This window comes from Triticum urartu, chromosome 3A, assembly GCF_056163025.1.
Source record: "Triticum urartu cultivar PI428250 chromosome 3A, HENAU_Tu73, whole genome shotgun sequence".
Lineage (NCBI taxonomy): Eukaryota > Viridiplantae > Streptophyta > Magnoliopsida > Poales > Poaceae > Triticum > Triticum urartu.
Genome location: NC_141875.1, coordinates 270,090,776 through 270,113,230, shown reverse-complemented (window position 1 = coordinate 270,113,230; position 22,455 = coordinate 270,090,776). Strand labels below are relative to the sequence as shown.

At 44.9% G+C, this 22,455-nt stretch overlaps 1 protein-coding gene across 1 annotated transcript; it reads right to left on the bottom strand.

The window, feature by feature from the left end:
* Window positions 1–4,235: 4,235 nt before the first annotated feature.
* Window positions 4,236–8,908, bottom strand: LOC125544000 (DEAD-box ATP-dependent RNA helicase 40). The gene is made up of 7 exons (XM_048707525.1): window positions 8,291–8,908; window positions 8,111–8,179; window positions 7,072–7,341; window positions 6,646–6,996; window positions 6,224–6,501; window positions 5,241–5,585; window positions 4,236–5,065 (listed from the first exon to the last, which is right to left on the bottom strand). Exons 1-7 carry the CDS (start codon window positions 8,729–8,731, stop codon window positions 4,375–4,377), a joined length of 2,445 nt encoding a protein of 814 aa, XP_048563482.1. The 5' UTR covers window positions 8,732–8,908; the 3' UTR covers window positions 4,236–4,374.
* Between the last annotated feature and the right edge of the window lie 13,547 nt (window positions 8,909–22,455).

Below are 22,455 nucleotides of genomic sequence, written 5' to 3'. Positions count from 1 at the left end.
CTATCATGTCGAGCACAGGCCTCAAGTCCAGAAGCCCAAGCCAAGACTTCCAAGATTCCCAGGCACTGCAACCTCACCTAGGGTCTTCAATGTGAATGGCTTCGTGGCACATAACACCTTCTTCAACAGCGCCAAGAACCCATACTCCAAACCTCGCATTTCATCAGATCGGTTCTGGAGCTGTCAGTAGCGCAGCTACTATTCATGTGTCTTACTCTTATACAATCAAGGGCACATATTTCCACATATGCGTCTCGACACTGAAGCTATAGCTGGCATGCCCTGTCTAGAAGAAGCGTTGGATTGTTTCAGAGACGCTGGACTCCTGCAATTTGTTACAGACAAGGAACACTGAAATGAAGAGCTTCTATTACAGTTTTATGCAACTCTTCACATTCGCGGCTACAATAGGGATCCAAAGACTTGGGTCCTTGAGTGGATGACAGGCAATGTCCATCATGAAGCCAAAGCTCTTGATATCATTGAGCTCACAGCCATGCCCACTCCTGGTGAATACTATGAACCAGGTTGTCAACAACACCAGAATGCTTTGGAGAGCATTTTTCAGAAGCCCAAGCCCAACATGAGCCAGATGCTCGGTATGATGAAGCCTTTGCCTCCAGATGCTGAATATCCTCAGACGTTCTTTGTTGAAGACCTTGAGTATCTGCCACGCACCATCTACCACATCATACGGCGATCTCTCTGGCCTATCAAAGGACACTGCTGAAGAAGATCTTCAAGACGATGGCTTCATAGGAAGATTCAAGTTTGACTCCACTCCTCCAAGGAATGCTCACTTGCGTCGGACTCCCTCCCTTCAAGACTCTGACTATTCTTCCTCAGCTGCCACGGTGAATGGCAGAGTTATCGATGATCAAGATGATGCCACTTCACCACCCCCACCTTCAACGCGTCTCAACACTGCACCAAGTTCTTCTGCACCACCGGACCTCAACGACGACCCTGCTGCTTCGCCTGCACCTCATGTGAGCGAGTAGAAGCTCTATGTCTTCAAACCTTTTTGGTCCTTACTGACAAAAGGGGGAGAAGCATATGAGTTGATAGTCTTCAAGCGGGTCCATATGGGTGGTTGCTTTACTTTTTGCTACTTTTGCCAAGTGCTTACAACTCTCGCTTTTTGATACATTTGGTTCTTTGAGTTGTAACACTTAAACTTGATGGTCGTCTGCTACTTATTTGTTATTCTGTGATGCGATGATAAATTCCGCATGTGCGATGATAACTTTCGCACTTAGGTCATTTTGCAGACGTCCATTTTTCATTATGCATGTCATTATCTTCGCTATATCAAATCATGCATGATGAATTGTCATCATAAGTTGAAGAGGATCTCCACAAGTACAACCTGCCATGTGCATTTGCATTCAAAAGCAAAATACTTATATGCACATCTTCAGGGGGAGCCTTTCTGCTACTTACGAAGACAATACTTAAATCCTTTACAATTTCACATATTTCTATCCCCGTTGAAAACTTCAACCAGTTTGTCATCAATCACCAAAAAGGGGGAGATTGTAAGTGCATCTAGTGCCACCCCTAGTTGGTTTTGGAGTATTAACGACAAACCTGGTTGAGGGACTAATGTGTTTCTGAGAATTGCAGGATAACACAGGTAGAAGTCCCTCATTGATTCGGTTTTCCTACCAGAGATGACCCCTAAAAATGTATGAAGACATTGAAGTCAAAGGTGGTATGTGAAGACATTCACATTGAAGACTATGACAAGAGAAGACATCGCGTGAAGACTATGGAGCGCGAAGACTTAGTTGTTTTGTCGTTCTTTTTCTTCTTTGTTGAGTCATAAGAACCACCGTACTGTTAAGTGGGGTCCAAGTAAACTAGTCAGAATGACTTAAGTGATGCTTAACCAAAATCCTATGTCTTCGAGCGAAGACAATGAGAGCAAATCTTATCCAGAGCTGGATAAGTCAGCTTTGCTCGTAGTTCAAGTAAAGTTGTCGTGTGTGTTTGAAATCTGACCGTTGGAACACGTGTCAGTTCCTTAATGACCCAGGGTCATTTCGGACAAATCAGGTTGGGTTGCCTAGTGGCTATAAATAGCCCACCCCCTACACCATAAATTGGTTGACTGCTCAGAGTTAGTGCACGGCTGTTGTCGTTTGAGAGCAACCCACCTCGAAGCCTTTGAGAGAGAAATCCTTGCGAGGACAAAGCCCTAAATACCCAGAGCCAAAGAGTGTTAGGCATCACTTAAGTCTTCTTGTATGTGTGATCTGAAGACTTATTACACTTGAGGACTGTGAATCCTCCAGCCGGTTAGGCGTCGCGTTCTGAGCATCCAAGAGTCATTGTGGATCACCGGTGAACGAAGTCTGTGAACGTTTGGAAGTCTACCTTGAAGACTTACCAGAGTAATTGGACGAGGACTGGGTGTCCTTAGCTCAAGGGGAATAAGGTGAAGACGCGGTCTTCTGAGTTGAATCTCAGCCTCCCTAACCAGACGTACAGTTGTCACAGCAACTGGAACTGGTCCAACAAATCATTGTCTTCAACGAGCCACTGGTTCTATCCTTCCCATCTCTTTATTTGCAGATTGGTCCTTGTGAAGTCATTGCCTGCTTGCATTATCTATTTGTCTTCACTGTGTGACTGCTGTTCTGATTGGCTTCATACTATCTTCCATCCTGATCTATACTGCCTAGCTGCTATTAGTCTTTGTGCTTTTATTTCATTGAATACTTGACTATGGCTTGCTTAGTGTAGTCTACCTTCCGCTGCATGGTAATAGGTTTATTTCTATCGTTTGTCTTCGAAACTTCCATGTTTTGAAGACTTTCATAAAAATCGCCTATTCAACCCCCCCCCCCTCTAGTCGATCACTAGCACTTTCAGTTGTTCGAGCAAAGCCCAACAATTGTCCAAAACAAAATACCATTTTTATCCCTATGCTTGTACATCTCGTTTGTGTAGCAAGTTGTCAAGTTTAAAGTTTCACATTGAAACTTGGGGGGTAAGAAATTCATAGAATAATTTGAACAACAAATACTCACCAACAACAACAAAAATCGGGAGATGAAAGTTTACATGGAAGACATTCCAAGTTTTATGAGAAAGTTCATCTTCCCCTGAATGAAGGAGAAGTTTACAAGATTTTAAGGGATCTCGTAAAGAAAAAATTGCTTTGGAGATGCTCTTTATAAGATGAATTAGGAGGAGTGTGGACGTCTTGAACCCATGGGCATATGAATCCGCCTTTTAAAAGTGCATTTTAAACACGTTTAAAAATGCCAAAAAAAATTCAAAACAAAAAATCCACGCATACATCTTCGCAACATGTGTGTTGGGCACAAAGTTTTGTGAAAAAATCTATTTTTACTTTGCCTCCATGAGAAAGGCAAATTCCAATGCTCCTAAATAGCGTTTCCGTGACATTTTCCCTTTTTTTGTCTTTTTGGGGCAAAACAAAAAGTTAATTTTTTACGAAACTTTCTGCGCACACATAGAATGTGAAGAAGTATATGCCTGCAACTTTTTATAGAATTTTTGGGCATTTAGAAATGACTTTTCTAAAGTATGTTCATATGCCCATGGGTTCATCCATGTGCTTTTCGAATTAGGAGGCTACTAGGACTTGCCAAGTTGCCATAGATTCGTTCACTGCGCCCTTCTAGCCAAGACTCCCTCTGGATCCTATACTTGGGGCAAAATCTTGCGAGAATTCTGCCTTCTTCCTAGATGTACTTCTGCGCCCTTCCAACCAAGACTCCCTCTGGATCCTATATACTTGGACAAGCATTCCGCAGCAAAATCTTACGATAATTCTGCCTTCTTCCTAGAAATCATCGATCTGTCTGCGCACAAAAGTAAGTTGGCAATAATTTCAAGTCCATCGGCAGGCAGGTTGCTTGGACTCTGGTTCATAAATGGCAGGCAACACAGCAAAGCTCCTCCCAAACTACTCCCTCTGTCCCATAATATAATAATGTTTCTCAAACTATGTTAGCTCGATGAGAAAATATGTTCGCTCAAAAAAAACGTTCTTATATTATGAGACAGAAATAATAGTGTTTCAAACCAAAAGCATGCCTGGCAAGATTGCGCGCGGCCTCCGTGGGCAGAAATTAACCAAACCAATTTGGTATGCTATCTGGAAGCACTCAGTGAGGACCATCGAGCCCACACTCTCCAAAGCAGTTGGCCAAATGGCACAATAAATCAACAAAAAGAATTGCTGTTCAAACAAGTCGACATAACAAACAACGATCTTGGACTCTGATTCATAACAAACAGCAAATGAAAGCTCAATGTTACATAACAAACAACAGCTCAATCATAAAAAATTTAACATGGATTGTTCGTAGAATAGCAAATTCATCGTTCAAAGCCTTGTCACTTATCATCACCGTTCTGCACAGCTGCAATTGCGCGAGGGTCATCATCGGCTATCATACCCTCCTCTCCCTCTTCATCTATCATACCTTCCTCTTCATCCTCCCTCTTCTTGCTGCTCACAAAGACTTCCACAGGTTTAGCATCCACCACTGGCTCGCCATTAGGGCTCATTGACCCCCTGCCTCCTTCGCCATTATACACAGGACTATATGGAGCAGACTTGTCATCCTGCTCCTGCAGACTAGGCGACCGATCCAGATCAACCTTTCCCATCTTCCCATCCTCCGCCTGATAGTCATTTGAAGGGTCGACACTGCGGCTCTTGTGGTCATTTGAAGGGTGAGCATTGGGTGAGCTTTTCTTCTCCACTGGGTGGGCAGAGTCAGGACGTGTAGACCCAGAGCCAGCTCTTCTTTCAGTCTTACGTCTAGCGCCAGGGCTACGACTCCTGCTGCGGCTAGCACGACGATTCCTAGTGTAACTCCTGCTCCGGCTCCTGCTCCGGCTCCTGTTCCTGCTCTTGTTTCTGCTCCTGCTCCGGCTCCTGCTCCGACTTCTAGTCCTGCTACGGCTAGCCTGCACATCATGGCGCCGTCTCTTGGGGCTTGGGCTGCGCCTATCACTGTCACTCCTGCTAAGGCTTCTGCTGCGACCTCTAGCAGACCTGCGAGACCCGCCGTAATCATTCCTGCAAACATCAGCAACATTGTAAAGACCATGGTCTTTGGCTCAGGAACACAAACTACCGAACAACGACGACGAAAGAAATTATAATCTCGAATTACTTCGGTTAACACTAACAAGACCCAAACTCTGTTTTCATCAGCAATTGCAGAAAACAAAATGGAAGGGACAGAACGAACCTGCCACGGCCACCATAATCATCCTTTCCACGTCCACCGCGACTACCCTCTAACCTGCCACCATACCTTGAATCCAGTTCAGAGCGTGAACCACCACCCCTCTCAGAGCGGGTTGCCCATTTGTTACGTTTCCTACCACGCCCACCCCGAGAGACCATGTCTAACAGTTCAGGAGGAACATCTTGGTCTGCCCCTTCCAGGATTTTAATTAGGTCGGCAGCATATTTTGAATCCTGATCACACAAAAATGTATAGGCCAAACCAGTGGCACCAGCCCTTCCTGTCCTGCCAATCCTGTGAACATAGTCCTCAACACCAGTGGGGAAGTCATAGTTGATCACAACCCTATGTCAAGAAAGCAAGAGGATAGTGTGAGATCATTTCTGAGATTTGAAGCACTGGTGGTAAAGATCAGAACAATACTGATTTAAACAACAGCTTTCTTCAAGATTATGTGTGTACATTTGCACTAGTTATATGAACTTAAATCCAGAATGATTTCAGCAAATATACAGCTGGACATGCCATGATAATGAATAGCTGCTGAGGCCATATTGACTGCACTTCCTTGTTTAGGGCCTGATTGGTTTAAGCAAAGCCTACCCGGCCAGATAAAATGGCAGCACATATTAAGGAACTAAATTTTGGTAACGACCAAACATTGGTAGCACAGGTTTTGGACATAACCAAAAACACACGCTAACTACTGAAATTTTAGGTATCCTTGTCATGCACATCTGCTACCATGGGTCGCAAGGGCACCATTCTTTAGCCCCATTTAGACATTCATATACTCCCTCTGTCCCAAAATAAGTGTCTCAAGCTTAGTACAACTTTGTACTAAAGTTAGTACAAAGTTGAGACACTTACTTTGGGACGGAGGGAGTAGTTACAAGTGGAATTAGCATGATTGTATGTCATATAAATACATGAAGCAGCACCTATATAGCAATAAAATCATTAGAATAATATTATTGATTAACCTGATATCTTTGATGTCTAAACCTCGTGCCGCAACATCTGTAGCTACCAAAATAGGAGATCGTCCAGATCTAAATTGACTCAGGACCTTCTCTCTTTCATTCTGAGACTTGTCACCATGAATGGCAGCCGCTCCAAATTGCCTATTGAGTGTCCTTGATAGTTGGTCGCACATTCTCTTGGTGGTACAGAATATTAGTATCTTGGAACCTGAATCATGGGATCGCAATATTTGCTCCAGACGCCGAAGCTTTTCTGAGGGAGTGACCACCTCCACATGCTGGCAGAGCAACAGGAGCAGAAGACAGGAGCAGAAGACAGAACAGAACAGAACAGAAAATTAAAAGAAATGTACTTCGTGAAAGGAAAAAAAGAAAGATATTTCCAAGTATCATCAGTGCAGTGTACAAAGCAAGTCGCGTACCTGAGTAATAGCTTTATTAGCAACAAGCTCATCCACACTTCCAATGGTCACCTGGACAGGGTGAACAAGAAGCTCATCTGCAATTCTTCGGACTTCCTTGGGCCAAGTAGCAGTGTACATAAGAGTTTGCCGACCAGAAGGTATGTCTCTTACTATTTTTCGTATTTGTGGTTCAAACCCCATATCTAGCATGCGGTCAGCCTCGTCTAGAACAAGGTACGAGACCTGCTTTAGGCTTATTTTCCGCATTTCTAGAATGTCGTTCAACCTTCCAGGTGTTGCAACAACAACATCAACCCCTCTTTCTAAATCTCTTAACTGGGGCCCTTTAGGAGCACCGCCATAAAGGCACTAAGAAGAGACCAAGAACAAAGGATCAAATAATGAACATATAATCCAGAAAGAAGCAAGGCAAAGAAAACTCACCGTAGAAGAAATTCTTGATGATCTGCCAAATTTCACAGCTTCGTCCAAAATCTGTGTTGCGAGCTCTCTGGTAGGTGCCAAAACTAACACTGTTGGGCCAGACCTTGTGCTGTTCTGCATACGCTTTATATGCATAAACCCAGGAAGCAAATACCCGAGAGTTTTTCCAGATCCTGTCTTGGCAATAGCTACAACGTCTTGATTGAGCAAGGCAATTGGCCAGGACTGGGCTTGGATAGGCGTTGGACTTGGGAATCCGGCGCGTTGTATCTGGAAAAAAGAAAGGGGAACGGAAAGCAAAGGCAAACAAAATAAGGACACCAAAAGAATATGGTTAATGTGATGCACCTACATCTGCTACAGCTCCCACTGAAACTCAGTTACTCTAGTAGTGAAAACAACAAAGAATCAACAATGTGCGAAGTCAATTTAAGGCCGTACGGAAGAGAACAGATCCACAAAGTGTGGAAACAGGGCGAAGTAGAAAAGCTCTAACAGAATCCCTGGAGACAGGCTCGCTCAGCCATGGATCGTTCATCCACAGGCCCCTTCCATTGGTCAGGCATCTGGACGCCTGCAGCCTGGGTGAGATCTCCATAGGCCCCAGAAGAGGCCTGCCATCCATGTGAGGAGCCTTTCCCAGGAACCGTACGCGGAGAAACAAATCAGCGTCAGCCGACGTAGATGGCCTTTTAGACCATGGGCAGCCCCCTTAGCAGGGAGCAAGCCGCCTGGGGTGTCCACCCACCCTTGGCAGCTCCATCAACGACATCCGCCCTCAGCCCGTCGAAATTACAGACTGGACGAGGGCGCACGAAGCAGGGTGCGACATTAGCTCCACCTTGGAGCAAATATCGCATCTGCCACAGAGATGTAGATAAGTAACTGACTCGCAAGCGTCCCTGATTTAGAACAATCAATCAAACAGATAAAGATAAAGAAGAGCGCATCCCCGTGATCCAACATGCTGACCCTTATCAAACTCTTTTGGGTTAGTGTTAGACCTTGGGTGATAATTCATCACCAAACTTATGCATACCTCCTTGAGTATATCAAGCGGGATGACACCAGAGTCAAACTCAGTTATGGGAGCCGGCACGTTATCCCCCTGCATCACAGACCAAACAAAAAAAAATAGATACTGAGTAACGAACATGATGAGATGTGTAACACAAGCATGCTATGAGATGTAACACGAGGATAGCTGCGAGATCCTTACGATGACTGTGATCTCATGGCGACGGCGGTATGCTTCAGCTGATGGATCATCAGCTGCGGCTGTAGGGATGATGGTGGCAGCCGGAGGAAGATGGTGATGGGACGACGACGACTTGAAAGAGTCGTGCTCGTCGTGACGGCGCCTGTCGCGGTCGCGGTCGTGGTCCCGGTGTTCACGCCGAGGCGGTGTGCGAGAACGGGAGCGGGAGCGAGATCGGGAACGGTCTCGACGGTCCCGGCCGCGGGCGCGCGGAGGAGGAGGCGGGAGAGGCGGGGGCGGCGGGAGCTGAGCTTCCGGCGGCACGGGCTTCTCGTACTGGGTGACGTTGGTATCCGGATTCCAGTAGTAGAGGTAGCCGGTGGTGCCGTCCACCAGCCCGCGCCACGGCTTCGGCACCGTAGGGTCGTCCGGCGCGTACCGTGGGGCCGCGGTTCCCGACATCGCTGCCGGCAGATCTGGGCCAATACCTGGTCTCCGGCTAGGGCACGCGCGGATTCGCCGGCGGAAGGGCAGGTGCGGTGCGCGGCGGCGGCGGCGAGGCGAGGGGCTATCGCGTTTCTCTTCCTACTTTTTGACCTAATTTTTCGAGTCTACCTCGCCTTTTATTGTGATGTGAAATTTTGCGATGGTCGAGTTCGAAACGAGCTCAAGCCCAGAGAAGCCCAGCTTCGGGTAGGTTGCAAGCGGAGGAGAGCCACCCAATCACCGCGCGTTTGCACCTTGACCAAACACGTGCATAATCATCCTATCCTTAAAAAAACATGCATAATCATCCCCGCAAAAAATTCATGCCACTGCTAGTAAAAAAAAGAACTACTTTTTTGCGGAACCGAAATCACTACTTAAATGGTACCCTTGGGGATTGTTGCTCGTGGCTTCCAAGCGTGACAAGTGGTGGAACGTCGCGTGTCGAGGAGGCTCTCCGCTACGCTCCCCATTCGACACGTGGTGGAAGGAGAGGCGATCACATCAGGTTTTTCGGTCATCACTTTCGTGGTTTCTGATTTTTCTCTTTTCACTCTAGTCCCTGAACATTTAGGTCTTTTAACCAAAATTATTGTTCCTCCGTCCCGTGTTTCTCCTTGCACTGCCGCCTCTTTTCATTGGGTTCGTATGTCACTTTCATCGTTTTTCTCTTGTTGGTTGGTTCTCCAATTTGTTTGATTTCTTTTTTTTTTACTTTATTCCTTATTATATTTTCGAACAAGGACTTTTCTTGGGTAAATTGGGAGGGGTTCTTGCAGTTTTCAACTCAATCAAACATCAACTTAATGTTTATTGAATCGGTTCTTACATCAATCTATGTACAATCTAAAATTACTAACTGGCTGTTTTTTTAGATTTGGTATGTTATCTCATGATGTTTCACTTTGATTTCGTAGATTCAGTGGTAAGATATGTGTTTTTAGATCTACCTTGATGGATTTGTGTATGTTTCTTGTTGTTTGGTATATCTCTTTTTATCGTCATTTCGATGATCAAAAGAGATATACAAGACATTGATGTCTGGTATATCTCAGAGATACCTTTTTCACCAAATTTGGTATTTTGCTTTTCCCCCTTAATTTACTTATTGGTTACAAAACCGTATATTGTCATTTATAGATTAGCTTTTTATGTTCTTGCATCTAAGTGATGCGTCCATTTTGCATCATATTTTTTCTACTGTTATTTATAGTGTTTTTATGCATAATAATGATTTATGGAGTATTGTAGTGTCTTTTCTCTATAATATGCAAGGTTTACACCAAGAGGAAGAATACCGGCAGCTGGAATTCTGGACCTGAAAAAAGCTACGTCAGATATACCTATTCTGCACATCTCCAAATGAGCTGAAATTTCACGGAGAATTATTTTGAAATATTTAATAAATATTGGAGAAAAGAACTACCCGAGGAGGCACACCTGGTGCCAATAAGACACCAGGGCGCGCCAGGCCCCCCAGGCGCGGTGGTGGGCAGCCCAGCCCACCTCCGGTGACCATCTTTTGGTATATGGGGTCTTTTCACCTAGAAAAAAAATAAGAGGAGGACTTTCGGGATGAAGCGCCGCCGTCTCGAGGCGGAACTTGCGCAGGAGCACTTTTGCCCTCCGGCAGAGTGATTCCGCCGGGGGAACTTCCCTCCTGGAGGGGGAAAATCAAAGTCATCGTCGTCACCAACAACCCTCTCATCTTTGGGAGGTCAATCTCCATCAACATCTTCAACGGCACCATCTCATATCAAACCCTAGTTCATCTCTTGTGTTCAATCTGTGCACCTAAACCTCAGATTGGTACCTGTGGGTGATTAGTAGTGTTGATTACATCTTGTGGTTGATTACTATATGGTTTATTTGGTGGAAGATTATATGTTTAGATCCATTATGATATTTAATACCCCTCTGATCTTGAGCATGAATATCATTTGTGAGTAGTTACCTTTGTTCTTGAGGCCGCGAGAGAAATCACGTTGCAAGTAATCATGTGAATTTGATATGTGTTTGATATTTTGATGATATGTATGTTGTGATTCCCTTAGTGGTGTCATGTGAACGTCGACTACATGCCACTTCACCATCTTTGGGCCTAAGGGAATGCATTATGGAGTAGTTATTAGATGATGGATTGCTAGAGTGACAGAAGCTTAAACCCTAGTTTATGCATTATTTCGTAATGGACTGATTTGGATCCATATGTTTAATGCTATGGTTAGATTTCATCTTAATACTTTTCTCGTAGTTGCGGATGCTTGCAAGGGAGTTAATCATAAGTGGGAGGCATGTTCAAGTAAGAACATCACCCAAGCACCGGTCCACCCACATATCAAATTATCAAAGCAGCGAACGAGAATCAAACCAACATGATGAAAGTGACTAGATGAAATTCCCGTGTGCCCTCAAGAACGATTTGCTTATTGTAAGAGACCATTTTGGCCTATCCTTTGCTACAAAAAGGATTGGGCTACCTTGATGCACTTTATTTACCGTTACCGTTACTTGTCGGTTACAATTTATCTTGCTACCAAACTACCTGTCACCAACAATTTCAGTGGTTGCAGAAATTACCTTGCTGAAAACCACTTGCCATTTCCTTCTGCTCCTCGTTGGGTTCGACACTCTTACTTATCGAAAGGACTACGAATGATCCCCTATACTTGTGGGTCATCAAGACTCTTTTCTGGCGCCGTTGCCGGGGAGTGAAGCGCTCTTGGTAAGTGGAAATTGGTAAGGTAAAATTATTATTACGTGCTGAAATTTTTATCACTTGTTACTATGAAAGATAATCCTTTGAGGCTTTGTTCGGGGTATCTTCACCTCGATCGGAAACACAAAGAGTTGCCCCTCAACCTACTGCACCTACTGAATATTAGTTATGAAATTCCTTCGGGTATGATAGAGCAACCGCTAGCTAATCCTTATGCAGGAGATGGAACGAAACATCCTGATATGCACCTAATCTATGTGGATGAAGTTTGTGAATTATTTAGGCTTGTAGGTTTGCCCAGAGATGAAGTTAAGAAGAAGGTTTTCCTTTTATCTTTGGAGTGAAAAGTATTGACATGGTATAGGCTATGCGATGGCATTGGATCATGGAACTGGAATCGATTGAAATTGGAATTTCACCAAAAGTTTTATCCTATACATCTAGTTCATCGTGATCGGAATATTATATATAATTTTTGGCCTCCTGAAGGAGAAAGTATCTCTCTAGCTTGGGGGAAGTTTAAGTCAATGTTATATTCATGCCCCAATCATGAGCTCTCACGAGAAATTATTACTCAAAAAATTTATGCTCGGCTTTCTCGTAATGATCAATCCATGCTCGATACTTCTTGTACTACTTCTTTTATGAAGAAGACTATTGAATACATGTGGGATCTTTTCGAAAGATTTAAACGCAACTCTGAAGATTGAGAACTCGACGAAGGTAAAGAGTCAGGTATTAAGCTTGAGTTTGATTGTGTTAAATCTTTTATGAATACCGATGCTTTTCACAAGTTTAGCACTAAATATGGACTTGACTCTGAGATATTAGCCTCCTTTTGTGAATCATTTGCTACTCATGTTGATCTCCCTAAGGAGAAGTGGTTTAAATATCACCCCCCTATTAGAGAAGAAATTAAAAACCGATCATAGCTAAATATGAAACTATCATTTATAATGTTGATCCAGTTGTTCCTACTACTTATATTGAAAACCCACCTTTCCCCATTAGAATGAAGGACTACGCTAAGCTTTCAACAATGGTTCGCAAAAGTAACATTAAAGCACCTAAACCCTTTAAGCAAATTAAAGTAGAACCTAGTGTTGCTATGGTTAAATATGTGACGCCCTCGATTCAATCGTACACTAATCATACACGCAAATGTGTACGATCAAGATCAAGGACTCACGGGAAGATATCACAACACAACTCTAAACACAAATTAAAATTATACAACCCTTATTACAAGCCAGGGGCCTCGAGGGCTCAAATACATAAGCTTGAAAACACAAGAGTCAGCGGAAGCAACAATATCTGAGCACAGACATGAGTTAGACAAGTTTGCCTTAAGAAGGCTAGCACAAAAGCAACAAAGATCGAAAAGGCAAGGCCTCCTGCCTGGGAACCTCCTAACTACTCCTAGTCGGCAGCGGCCTCCACGCAGTAGTAGGCACCCTCGGGGTTGTAGTAGTCGTCGGTGGTGTCGTCTGGATCCTGGGCTCCACCATCTGGTTGCGACATCCGAGAAGAATGGGAAAAAGGGGGAAAGGGGGAGCAAAGCAACCGTGAGTACTCATCCAAAGTACTCGCAAGCAAGGATCTACACTACATATGCAACATTATCAAAGGAAGGCTGTATATGTGGACTGGGCTGCAGAAATGCTAGAATAAGAGGGGGAGAAGCTAGTCCTATCGAAGACTAGCATCTTCTGGAAACCACCATCTTGCAGCAACATGAGGGAGTAGAGTAGCATAAAGTAAAGTAGTAGAAGTGTTATCAACCTCGGCCAGAGATCCTTTCTCGACTCCCTGCGAGAAAACAATCCCAGAGCCATACTAACCAAGTGTTAACACATTCCAATTCTCATGACCATCCAGTTCTCATCACAAGTATCCAGTTCTAGTTGTATCGATTGGGATACAACTCCAAGTGTCTGTTACCGTAGGACAGGCTATCGATAGATGTTTTCTTCCCTGCAGGGATGCACCAACTTACCCACCACGCTCGATTAACTCCGGCCGGTCACACTTTCCTGGGTCATGCCCGGCCTCGGCCAAACAATACGCCGCAACCCGACCTAGGCTTAATAGAGAGGCCAGCACGCCGGACTAAACCTATGCCCCAGGGGTCATGGGCCATCTCCCCGGGAACTCCTGCACGTTGCATACGCGACCGGTGAGCAGACCTAGCTACCTCCTTCAAAAGGGTAGGTGCTTACCAGTCCAACCCAGCGCGCGCCGCTCAGTCGATGACGTCTATTAAGCTTCAGCTGATGTATACGACGCAGAACGACCATACTATGCCCACGTGATGGTTAGTGCTATCAAGCCAGAGGCCCCTCGGATCAAATATCCAGATCGTAGTGTATTGGGAGCACGCGGTAACAAGCAGAGACTCACGAAAGATGTGACCCCGTTGCCCCGTCTCGAGTACTTGCGACAAGGGCTAAGAATGCCCGGCCACGCCTCGTAGTTATCTCGCGGGCACCTTCCAGGTCAACCCGACTCCACATCACTCGCTATTAAGCTCGCGCAGGTACCTTCCAGGTCAACCCGTCTTTAGTAACATGGTTCAGTGTAAAGTCATAGTAACCATAGTAACTGTGTGTCTAACACCAAGGGGAAAACCCGAGGAATCACCCCCGGTGAATTCCACTCGATGTTATCATCAAGATGAATGTAAGAGGATTCACCCTCGAGGTTCACACTTGAGGGGTTGCACGACAGAGCCGTAACGGAAGTGGTTAAGGAGGAAATCACCCTCGATGACCTCGACCGTATAGCTACACTACAGAGATCTCATCAGGAGTGATGTAAGAGGTTCCACCCTCGGCACTTGATGGTAACTCTCCAGAGTCATACAACTAGGGGGGTGATGTGCGGTGTCGGGGCCTGGACGTCGATCACAATGATCGAGTCATCGAACATAAAGCGAGGCAACTGGGACAAGGTGGGGGTCACTGATGGATCTCTAACCAACCTATACTAAGCAGTTTAGGATAAGCAGGTAAGGTATGAAAGCAGGTAACAACAACAAGCTATACATCAGAGTAGGATCACACATAAAGCAGTAGCAGTTCTAATGCAAGCATGAGAGGGAAAGAAATGGGCGATATCGGAATGCTCAAGGGGGGTTTGCTTGCCTAGTTGCTCTGGCAAGGAGGGGTCGTCATTGACGTAGCCGATCATAGGGGCATCGGCAGCGGTCTCGAGGTCTACCGGAGAAGAAGAGGGGGAAGAAACAGTAAATACACGCAAGCATAAGCATACAAGACAATAAGCGGTGCTAGAGGTGTTCTAACGCAGCGCTTGGCGATACTGGCGAAGGAGGATAACATCCGGGAAAGTTTTCCCGGTTCCAGACGTCTGTCAGACAGATGAACCGGAGGGAAAAAGTCCAACGTTTGCTATGCTAGAGACGTGTGCTAGACGAATGGAGGGCGTATTCGGATTTGTCTCGTCGTTCTGAGCAACTTTCATGTAGAAAACATTTTCATCCGAGTTACGGATGAATTTCTACGAATTTCTAAATAATTAAACAACTATTTGGAATTCCTGAAAATTGGCTAAGTCTGAGAATTGTTCAGTTTTTAAAGTTCACTTAGCTGATTTATAAAGGCTATAACTATGGTTCTGCCCATCCTATGGATTAGTACCTTATATCAATATTGTCCATTTCCCTGTGATGTACAAGATGATATCAATTGCATCACTATTAGTGTTCATTTGCTTAAACAAAACTTTGCTTGAAAAGTGCCACTTGTTGTTGATTCCTGAAACTGTTAAAATATACGAACATATGATTTTGTGATTTTCACAGGATTTAATCCATGCCTTATTTGAATTTGGTCTAATGGGATGTTTTGAACCTTGTCAAGTGTACTACCCGTACATATTTATTTTAGCTATATTAAGCTTTGTTTAGATGCTGCTTTGAGGCTGTGAAGAGGGTTAGTCAGTGTTATAGTCGCAAAGCTGGCTAGCCGGCCGAAGGCGGGCGAGGCCGGAGATGGGCGCGGCCACACACACTGCACGCACACATCGCGCACACACACTGCACGCACACATCGCATACACACACTGCACGCATGCACAACACGCACACACACGCACGGCCGCTCAGCCATGGGCACGTCCATGGCCAGCAGTAGTGTAGGATCGAAAGTATGTCTAGAGGGGGGGGTGATTAGACTACTTGACCAAATAAAAACTTAGCCTTTTCCCAATTTTAGTTCTTGGCAGATTTTAGCTATCTTAGGACAAGTCAAGCAATCATCACACAATTCAAGCAAGCATGCAAAGAGTTTATTGGCAGCGGAAAGTAAAGCATGCAACTTGCAAGAATGTAAAAGGAAGGGTTTGGAGGATTCAAACGCAATTGGAGACACGGATGTTTTTCCCGTGGTTCGGATAGGTGGTGCTATCCTACATCCACGTTGATGAAGACTTCAACCCACGAAGGGTAACGGTTGCGCGAGTCCACGGAGGGCTCCACCCACGAAGGGTCCACGAAGAAGCAACCTTGTCTATCCCACCATGGCCATCGCCCACGAAGGACTTGCCTCACTAGCGGTAGATCTTCACGAAGTAGGTGATCTCCTTGCCCTTACAAACTCCTTGGTTCAACTCCACAATCTTGTCGGAGGCTCCCAAGTGACACCTAGCCAATCTAGGAGACACCACTCTCCAAGAAGTAACAAATGGTGTGTAGGTAATGAACTCCTTGCTCTTGTGCTTCAAATGATAGTCTTCCCAACACTCAACTCTCTCTCATAGGATTTGGATCTGATGGAAAGAAGATTTGAGTGGAAAGCAACTTGGGGAAGGCTAGAGATCAAGATTCATATGGTAGGAATGGAATGTCTGGGTCTCAACACACGAGTAGGTGGTTCTCTCTCAGAACATATGAGTTGGAATGATGTATGTGTTCTGATGGCTCTCTTCACGAATGAAGAGGAGGTGGAGGGGTATTTATAGCCTCCACACAAAATCCAACCGTTACACACAATCTACCAATCTCGGTGGGACCGAATCAGAAAACTCGGTCTGACCGAAATAGTAAACCTAGTGACCGTTAGGAATTTCGGTGGGACTGACATGCAACTCGGTAGGACCGATTCGGTTAGGGTTTGGGCATAACGTAATCTCGGTGGGACCGATTGCACAAACTCGGTGAGACCAAGTTTGGTAATTAGCTAACCAGAGAGTTGGTCAGGTAAACTCGGTGGGACCGACTCGCTCTTTCGGTGAGACCAAAAAGTTACAAGAAGGAAACAGAGAGTTTACATTGCAAACTCGGTGGGACCGATTCGCTCTTTCGGTGAGACCGAAAAGTTACGAAAGGGAAACAGAGAGTTTGCAACCCCATCTCGGTGAGACCGAGATCCTTATCGGTAGGACCGAATTGCTAGGGTTTGGCAGTGGCAAATGACAAGTGAAACTCGGTGGCGCCGGATTGGCAGAATCGGTATGACCGAGTTTGGCTTAGGGTTTAGGTCATTTGTGGCTATGGAAAAGTGGTTGAGGATTTTGGAGCATATCACCAAGCACATAAAGCAAGAGGCTCATTAAGCAACACCTCATCCCTCCTTGATATTATTGGCTTTTCCTAAAGACTCAATGTGATCTTGGATCACTAAAATATAAAATGAAGAGTCTTGAACTTTTGAGCTTGAGCCAATTCTTTGTCCTTAGCATTTTGAGGGTTCCACTTTCACATCCATGCCATGCCAATCATTGAGCTTTCCTGAAATAATCATCTTGGAATAGCATTAGCTCAATGAGCTATATGTTGTTATGAATTACCAAAACCACCTAGGGATAGTTGCACTTTCAATCTCCCCCTTTTTGGTAATTGATGACAACATATAGATCAAAGCTTCGACAAATTATAATAATCATGAAGTACATCGTCGCTTTGAGAAGTATGTGACAAGTAAGAGCTCCCCCTAAATTTGTGCATATTTAAAAATCGCTTTGGACTGCAAATGCACAAGGAGTTAGAATTATGGGTTACTCTTCCACGTCACATACATCTTGGTGGAGCGCTTAAAATGATAAGAATGAAATACATGCACCCATCACCAAGAATAGTGAATGATCACAAGAGATAGATGGAATGATAACATTAAGCAAACATTAAGCAAATATTAAGTGTAGCTTATGATCAAACACTTGATCATCGATGTCTCACAGGCATAAGGACGTAGTATCTCACACACAAGCAAACAAAGTTCGAAAAACCACCAAATAAAACAAGAGAGAAAAAAGCAACACTCTCTCTCGAAGCCTATGATCTATACATTTTCTCCCCCTTTGGCAACAAGTTACCAAAAAGTTCCTAGAAAATGCATAGTGCTAAGTCGATGCTCAGGCTTGATCTTCAGGTGGTGGTGGAGTCCGGAGCACGCCAAGGACGAAGCCTTCAGTAGATGTGGTAGGAGTTGAGGCTGAAGTGGATGCTGGAGCTGGTGGAACTGAGGCTGTAGCTGGTGCAGACGTTGTAGCTCTGGTGTCAGCAACTGGCAGTGCAGACGACCTCGGACCTCGTGGCACCCTGGCAAAAGCATCAGTCGTGGTCCTGCCTCTCCTCTCGTTCATGTCATCCTGGAGCTGTTCCACGGCAGTCTGTATCTCAGTCACCTTGATGTCCAAGTCATAGAACCTCTGTTCCATGATCCTCTCCAAGCTTGCCTGGTTCTGAGTCAGGGTGGCTAATCCTTGCTCAATCCGCAGGGTGGATGCAATCAGGTAACCAAGCTGCTCTTGTTTGGTTTTCAGAAAATATTCAGATGCCTCCTCTTGAGTAGGCATCATGGCAGCTTTCTCCTTCTTCGCCTTCTCCTTCTTAGCTTGTGCATGGGCAGATGAGGGCTCATTCTCAGTCATAACCACTTGGTTATCTTCAAAATCTGGACGGATGGGCAGGTGTTCCTTATCCAATAAATATACGCCCGTGCCCATCTTGGAGTTGATGAGCTCCTGAATCTGTGGGGCATACCCACAACTCCTCTTCTGATCAGCAGCTGTCCTCTTAATGGTTTCCACAATGAGACTCGTGACCTTGAATTTCTGAGGCACGTCGAAGACATGAAGCAAGTTGATCGCGTGACCTCTGATCATCTTGTGATCTCCAGACTTAGGCAACAGAGTGTGCCTTAGTATCCAATTGATAGTGGGCAGTCTTGAGAGAAGGTAATGCACTGAGCCAAACTTGAACGTGTCGAGCGCTTCATTCGGGATCTCCTTGTACATGTTGGACATTGAGTTATGATCCATCTTCTTCTTGGCGTAAATGTCCAAGTCATCTGCTTGTTCCTCTGGGGCATTGATCAACTTCGCCCATTCCTCAACAGTGGATTGGTACCTTGTACCCTCTGACATCCATGTGATCCTCCCATTTGGGTAGAAGTGTGCTGTGGAGTAGAATTGCATGCTTAGCTCCTCGTTCCACTTTGTGAGTTTCTGCCCAACAAAGTCTGCAACTCCACACGCACTAAAGCTGTCGTACACTCCGGGGTAGTACTCTTCATGTTCCTTCATGTAGGTCCAGTCGACCCATCTCATGTCACAGACTATTGGCTTCTTGTCAAGCAAAACAGTCTCATAGAAATCTTGCTGCTCCTTAGTGTGAAACCTGTAATCCATGTCAGTCCTTCTCCTAGAAGCATACGGATCTGCTTCTCTCCACTTCCTCAGCCCTGAATCTCTCCTGAGCTTCATGTCCTCAGCCACATGATGAGCATCGTTGTGGTCTGAGATCTTGGGCTTGAGCTTTCTAAGGACACTCTCTTCCTCTTCTTCAGTAGCTTCAGGCACTGGGCCTTGTTCTTTTCTGCAGCAGGTATACTCCTTGTATTTCTATTGGGTGCACTCTTTGGCTTAGATGCAGCCTTGGGTGCTTCCTTGGGCTTGGATGCAGTTGTTCCTGACCTTATGGCATCTCCCATAAGTTTGGCTGCCTTGGGTGCTGGTGCAGCAACCTCTTCTTCTTCCTCTTCTCCCTCAGAGTCTCTTCTCATGGAGGGTTTGCCAATAATTCTGGCAGTGGTAGTTCTGGCTCTTTTCTTCTTCTTATCTTGGCCACCTGCTTCCTCTTCAGATTCCATGGTAAACTTCATGGTTTCTTCAGTTGCAGCCTTCCTAGATTTGGAAGTGGGAACTCTTGCCTTAGACATGGGCTGCCTGCCTGCTGGCCTTTTGATTTTCAGACCTGGCTTTGTGCCTTGAGCTGGCTCAACTTTCTTTGATGTGGCCTCTTCCTCTGCCACATAGTCTTCATCTTCAGAAACAGAAGTTCTCTTCTTCCTTTGACGTGTGGCAGCCTTAGGCAGATTGCTGGGGGTACTCATGCTGCCATCATCTGAAGAGCTTGAGGGGCTAGTGCCCTCACTCATCACCACTTGCTGCTCAGACAAATTCTGGCTATCACTTTGATCAAACATGTTGCAAACTGACTGCTGACCCTGTGAATAAATTATAGATGAGATAGAGTGGATGAGCATCACAAAAAGCAGAGATTTTTGCAAAAGATTAATTCAAAAACTTAGTTTTAGTTTCCCACTGAAATCATCTCGGATCTACCGATTTTCAAACTCGGTGACACCGAAGCAGTTTTGGCACCAGAACTAGTGAACTCGGTCAGACCGAGTTACAGTTCGGTGGCACCGAGACTGCTAGGGTTTCACAGAATTCCAAAATCGGTCGCAGCGATAAGTGACTCTCGGTCAGACTGAGTTTCACTTGTGCAATGGCATAAGCCAGATCGGTGGGACCGAGTTTTTCAACTCGGTGGGTCCGAGATGGTTTCGGCGGAAACCTAACCCTAAAATTTTCGAATTAAACCTAATCTACGAGTTCATTGACTGGATAGGAGTTTATCAAACGTGGCAAGAATCATGATGATCACAATGTGCTAGGAATCGGATTGGAGAATAGCACAAAGATCGAGTCCATACCCTAGTTCGGCGGAGACTCGCTACGGCGGCAACGGCGGGGCAGAATTCCCGTTGACAGCGACGGAGACCAGCGACTGGAGGCTGCTGGCGGCGAGAAGACAATCCGGAGACCCAGGAGGCAGAGCGAGCTATGCGCGGGCGAAGAGGTTTCGGAGAAATTTCCAAATTTTTGCCCGTCACTATATATAGCCCGACCCTGTCGGTGTGACCGAGTGGAACAACTCGGTGGCACCGAGATGCAAAACTGTGTGCAGTTATTGCAACTCGGTGTGACCGAAAAGTTCAAATCGGTTGCACCGAGATCGAAAACCTAGATCAACTTAATGAACTCGGTAGGACCGAAAGTGGAGTATCGGTCAGACCGAGATTCATAAAGAGGTTTTGGAAGTTTAAGTCTATGACGAATCGGGGACTCCGAGCGCTCCTCACATAGAGTGGTTCGAATATGTCTTGATCAAATTTTGTGATGCAGCATGAATAGAGTTTGAGACGAGAAAAGCATAGATAGCTAGAGGAGGTACTTAGGCATTCTTGTCCATCCACTTGGCAAAAGAAGAAAGCCAAACAATCAAAACAACAAGTGGATGTCCTCGAATGAGTAAAATATGCAACCAACATGCTCACACAATAAGATGGCAAATGAAATATGTGGCAAAGCATGCACAACCAATTCTAGCATCTATCAAGCAATTTGCGATGACTAGGTCATCTATATATGAGTATATTGACTTAGGAGTCAAGTGAGAACACTTGATCGTAGGTCATACTCATCGTTTAAGCTCGAGTGGGGTTACCACTTTTACATAAAGCATTGTTGTATTCACATCTTTTAGAGTTGCTTTAGCTCAAGTCTTAGAGTAAAGCTCCCCCTAGATGTGATATCCCCCCTAAGAGGGATGACTAACCTTGGGTTTTGTCGATGATGACTTCATGTAGATGTTGAAGATGTGGATGCTCAATGTTGATGTAGATCACTTGGAGCTATCCATTTGAGTGAATTGCTCTTTCAATACCTACATGGGTTAGTCCCACAAGGAACAAACAAGGATATCCATAGACATAGAGTGATGCACACACAAGATGATGTCCATGAGAACTTTAGGTTACCTTGTCCCTTGTCTTACCAACAAGAGGGTTTGTGACTCCTTGAACTAGTGCAAGATGTGGAAGTTGATTGCACTTGTTTTTGCCAAAATGATAAGAGTGAGGTATGTTGGCGGAGTCACCCTCGAGAATTCTCTAATTCTTCTTCTTTTGGATCCACACCATCTTGATGGGAATCCTTGGAGTTGTAGTCGTACTTGATGTAGTGGAACTTGAAGTAGTCTTGGGAATCCACTTGACTAAGGTCTTAGGGGCTTCTTCAAATGCATCAATCTCCTCTTGAAGCTTGTCCTTGCCTTTTTTCTTGTAGTCTTGTGGTGGAAGATCATCTTGAGCTTGTGTTCCTTTGAAGGAAGGGTCATACTTCTCTTGTTGAGGAACAAACTTTGTCTTGGGGTATTGATCTTCTTCCCATTCAACTCCATTGGCATTGAACTTTCGTTCAAAACCAACACCTTGATTCTTCCGGTGCATTCCTTGCTTGCGCACAATTTCCTCGAATTGCTTACTCCCGGCAAGGCTTTTGTACACTCCTTTCTCTATAATTCCCTTCAATAAGCTATTTTCTTTCTCAAGTGTAACTTGGCTAAGAGAATCATTAGTGGAATCAAGAGAACTACTAGAAGCAACAATATTGGATATAGCATGATCATTGTTACTACTAGAGGAAGAATCTTTCTTATTCTTGTTACTAGTCTTGACTTGAGGCATGTAAGTGGATAAAAGTAAGCGCTTGGCAATGTGAGAAGAACTTTTCTTGCGGAGATCATCATTGATTGCTTTTAAGAACTCATGCTCTTGCTCAAGATTAAGATTTTCAAAGCGTAATTTCTCATGAGCTCTTAAAAGTTCTCGATGATCTTCGAAGATAGTTTCATGGGCTAACTTAAGAGTGTTTAGTTCTTTAGTTAGAGCCTCAA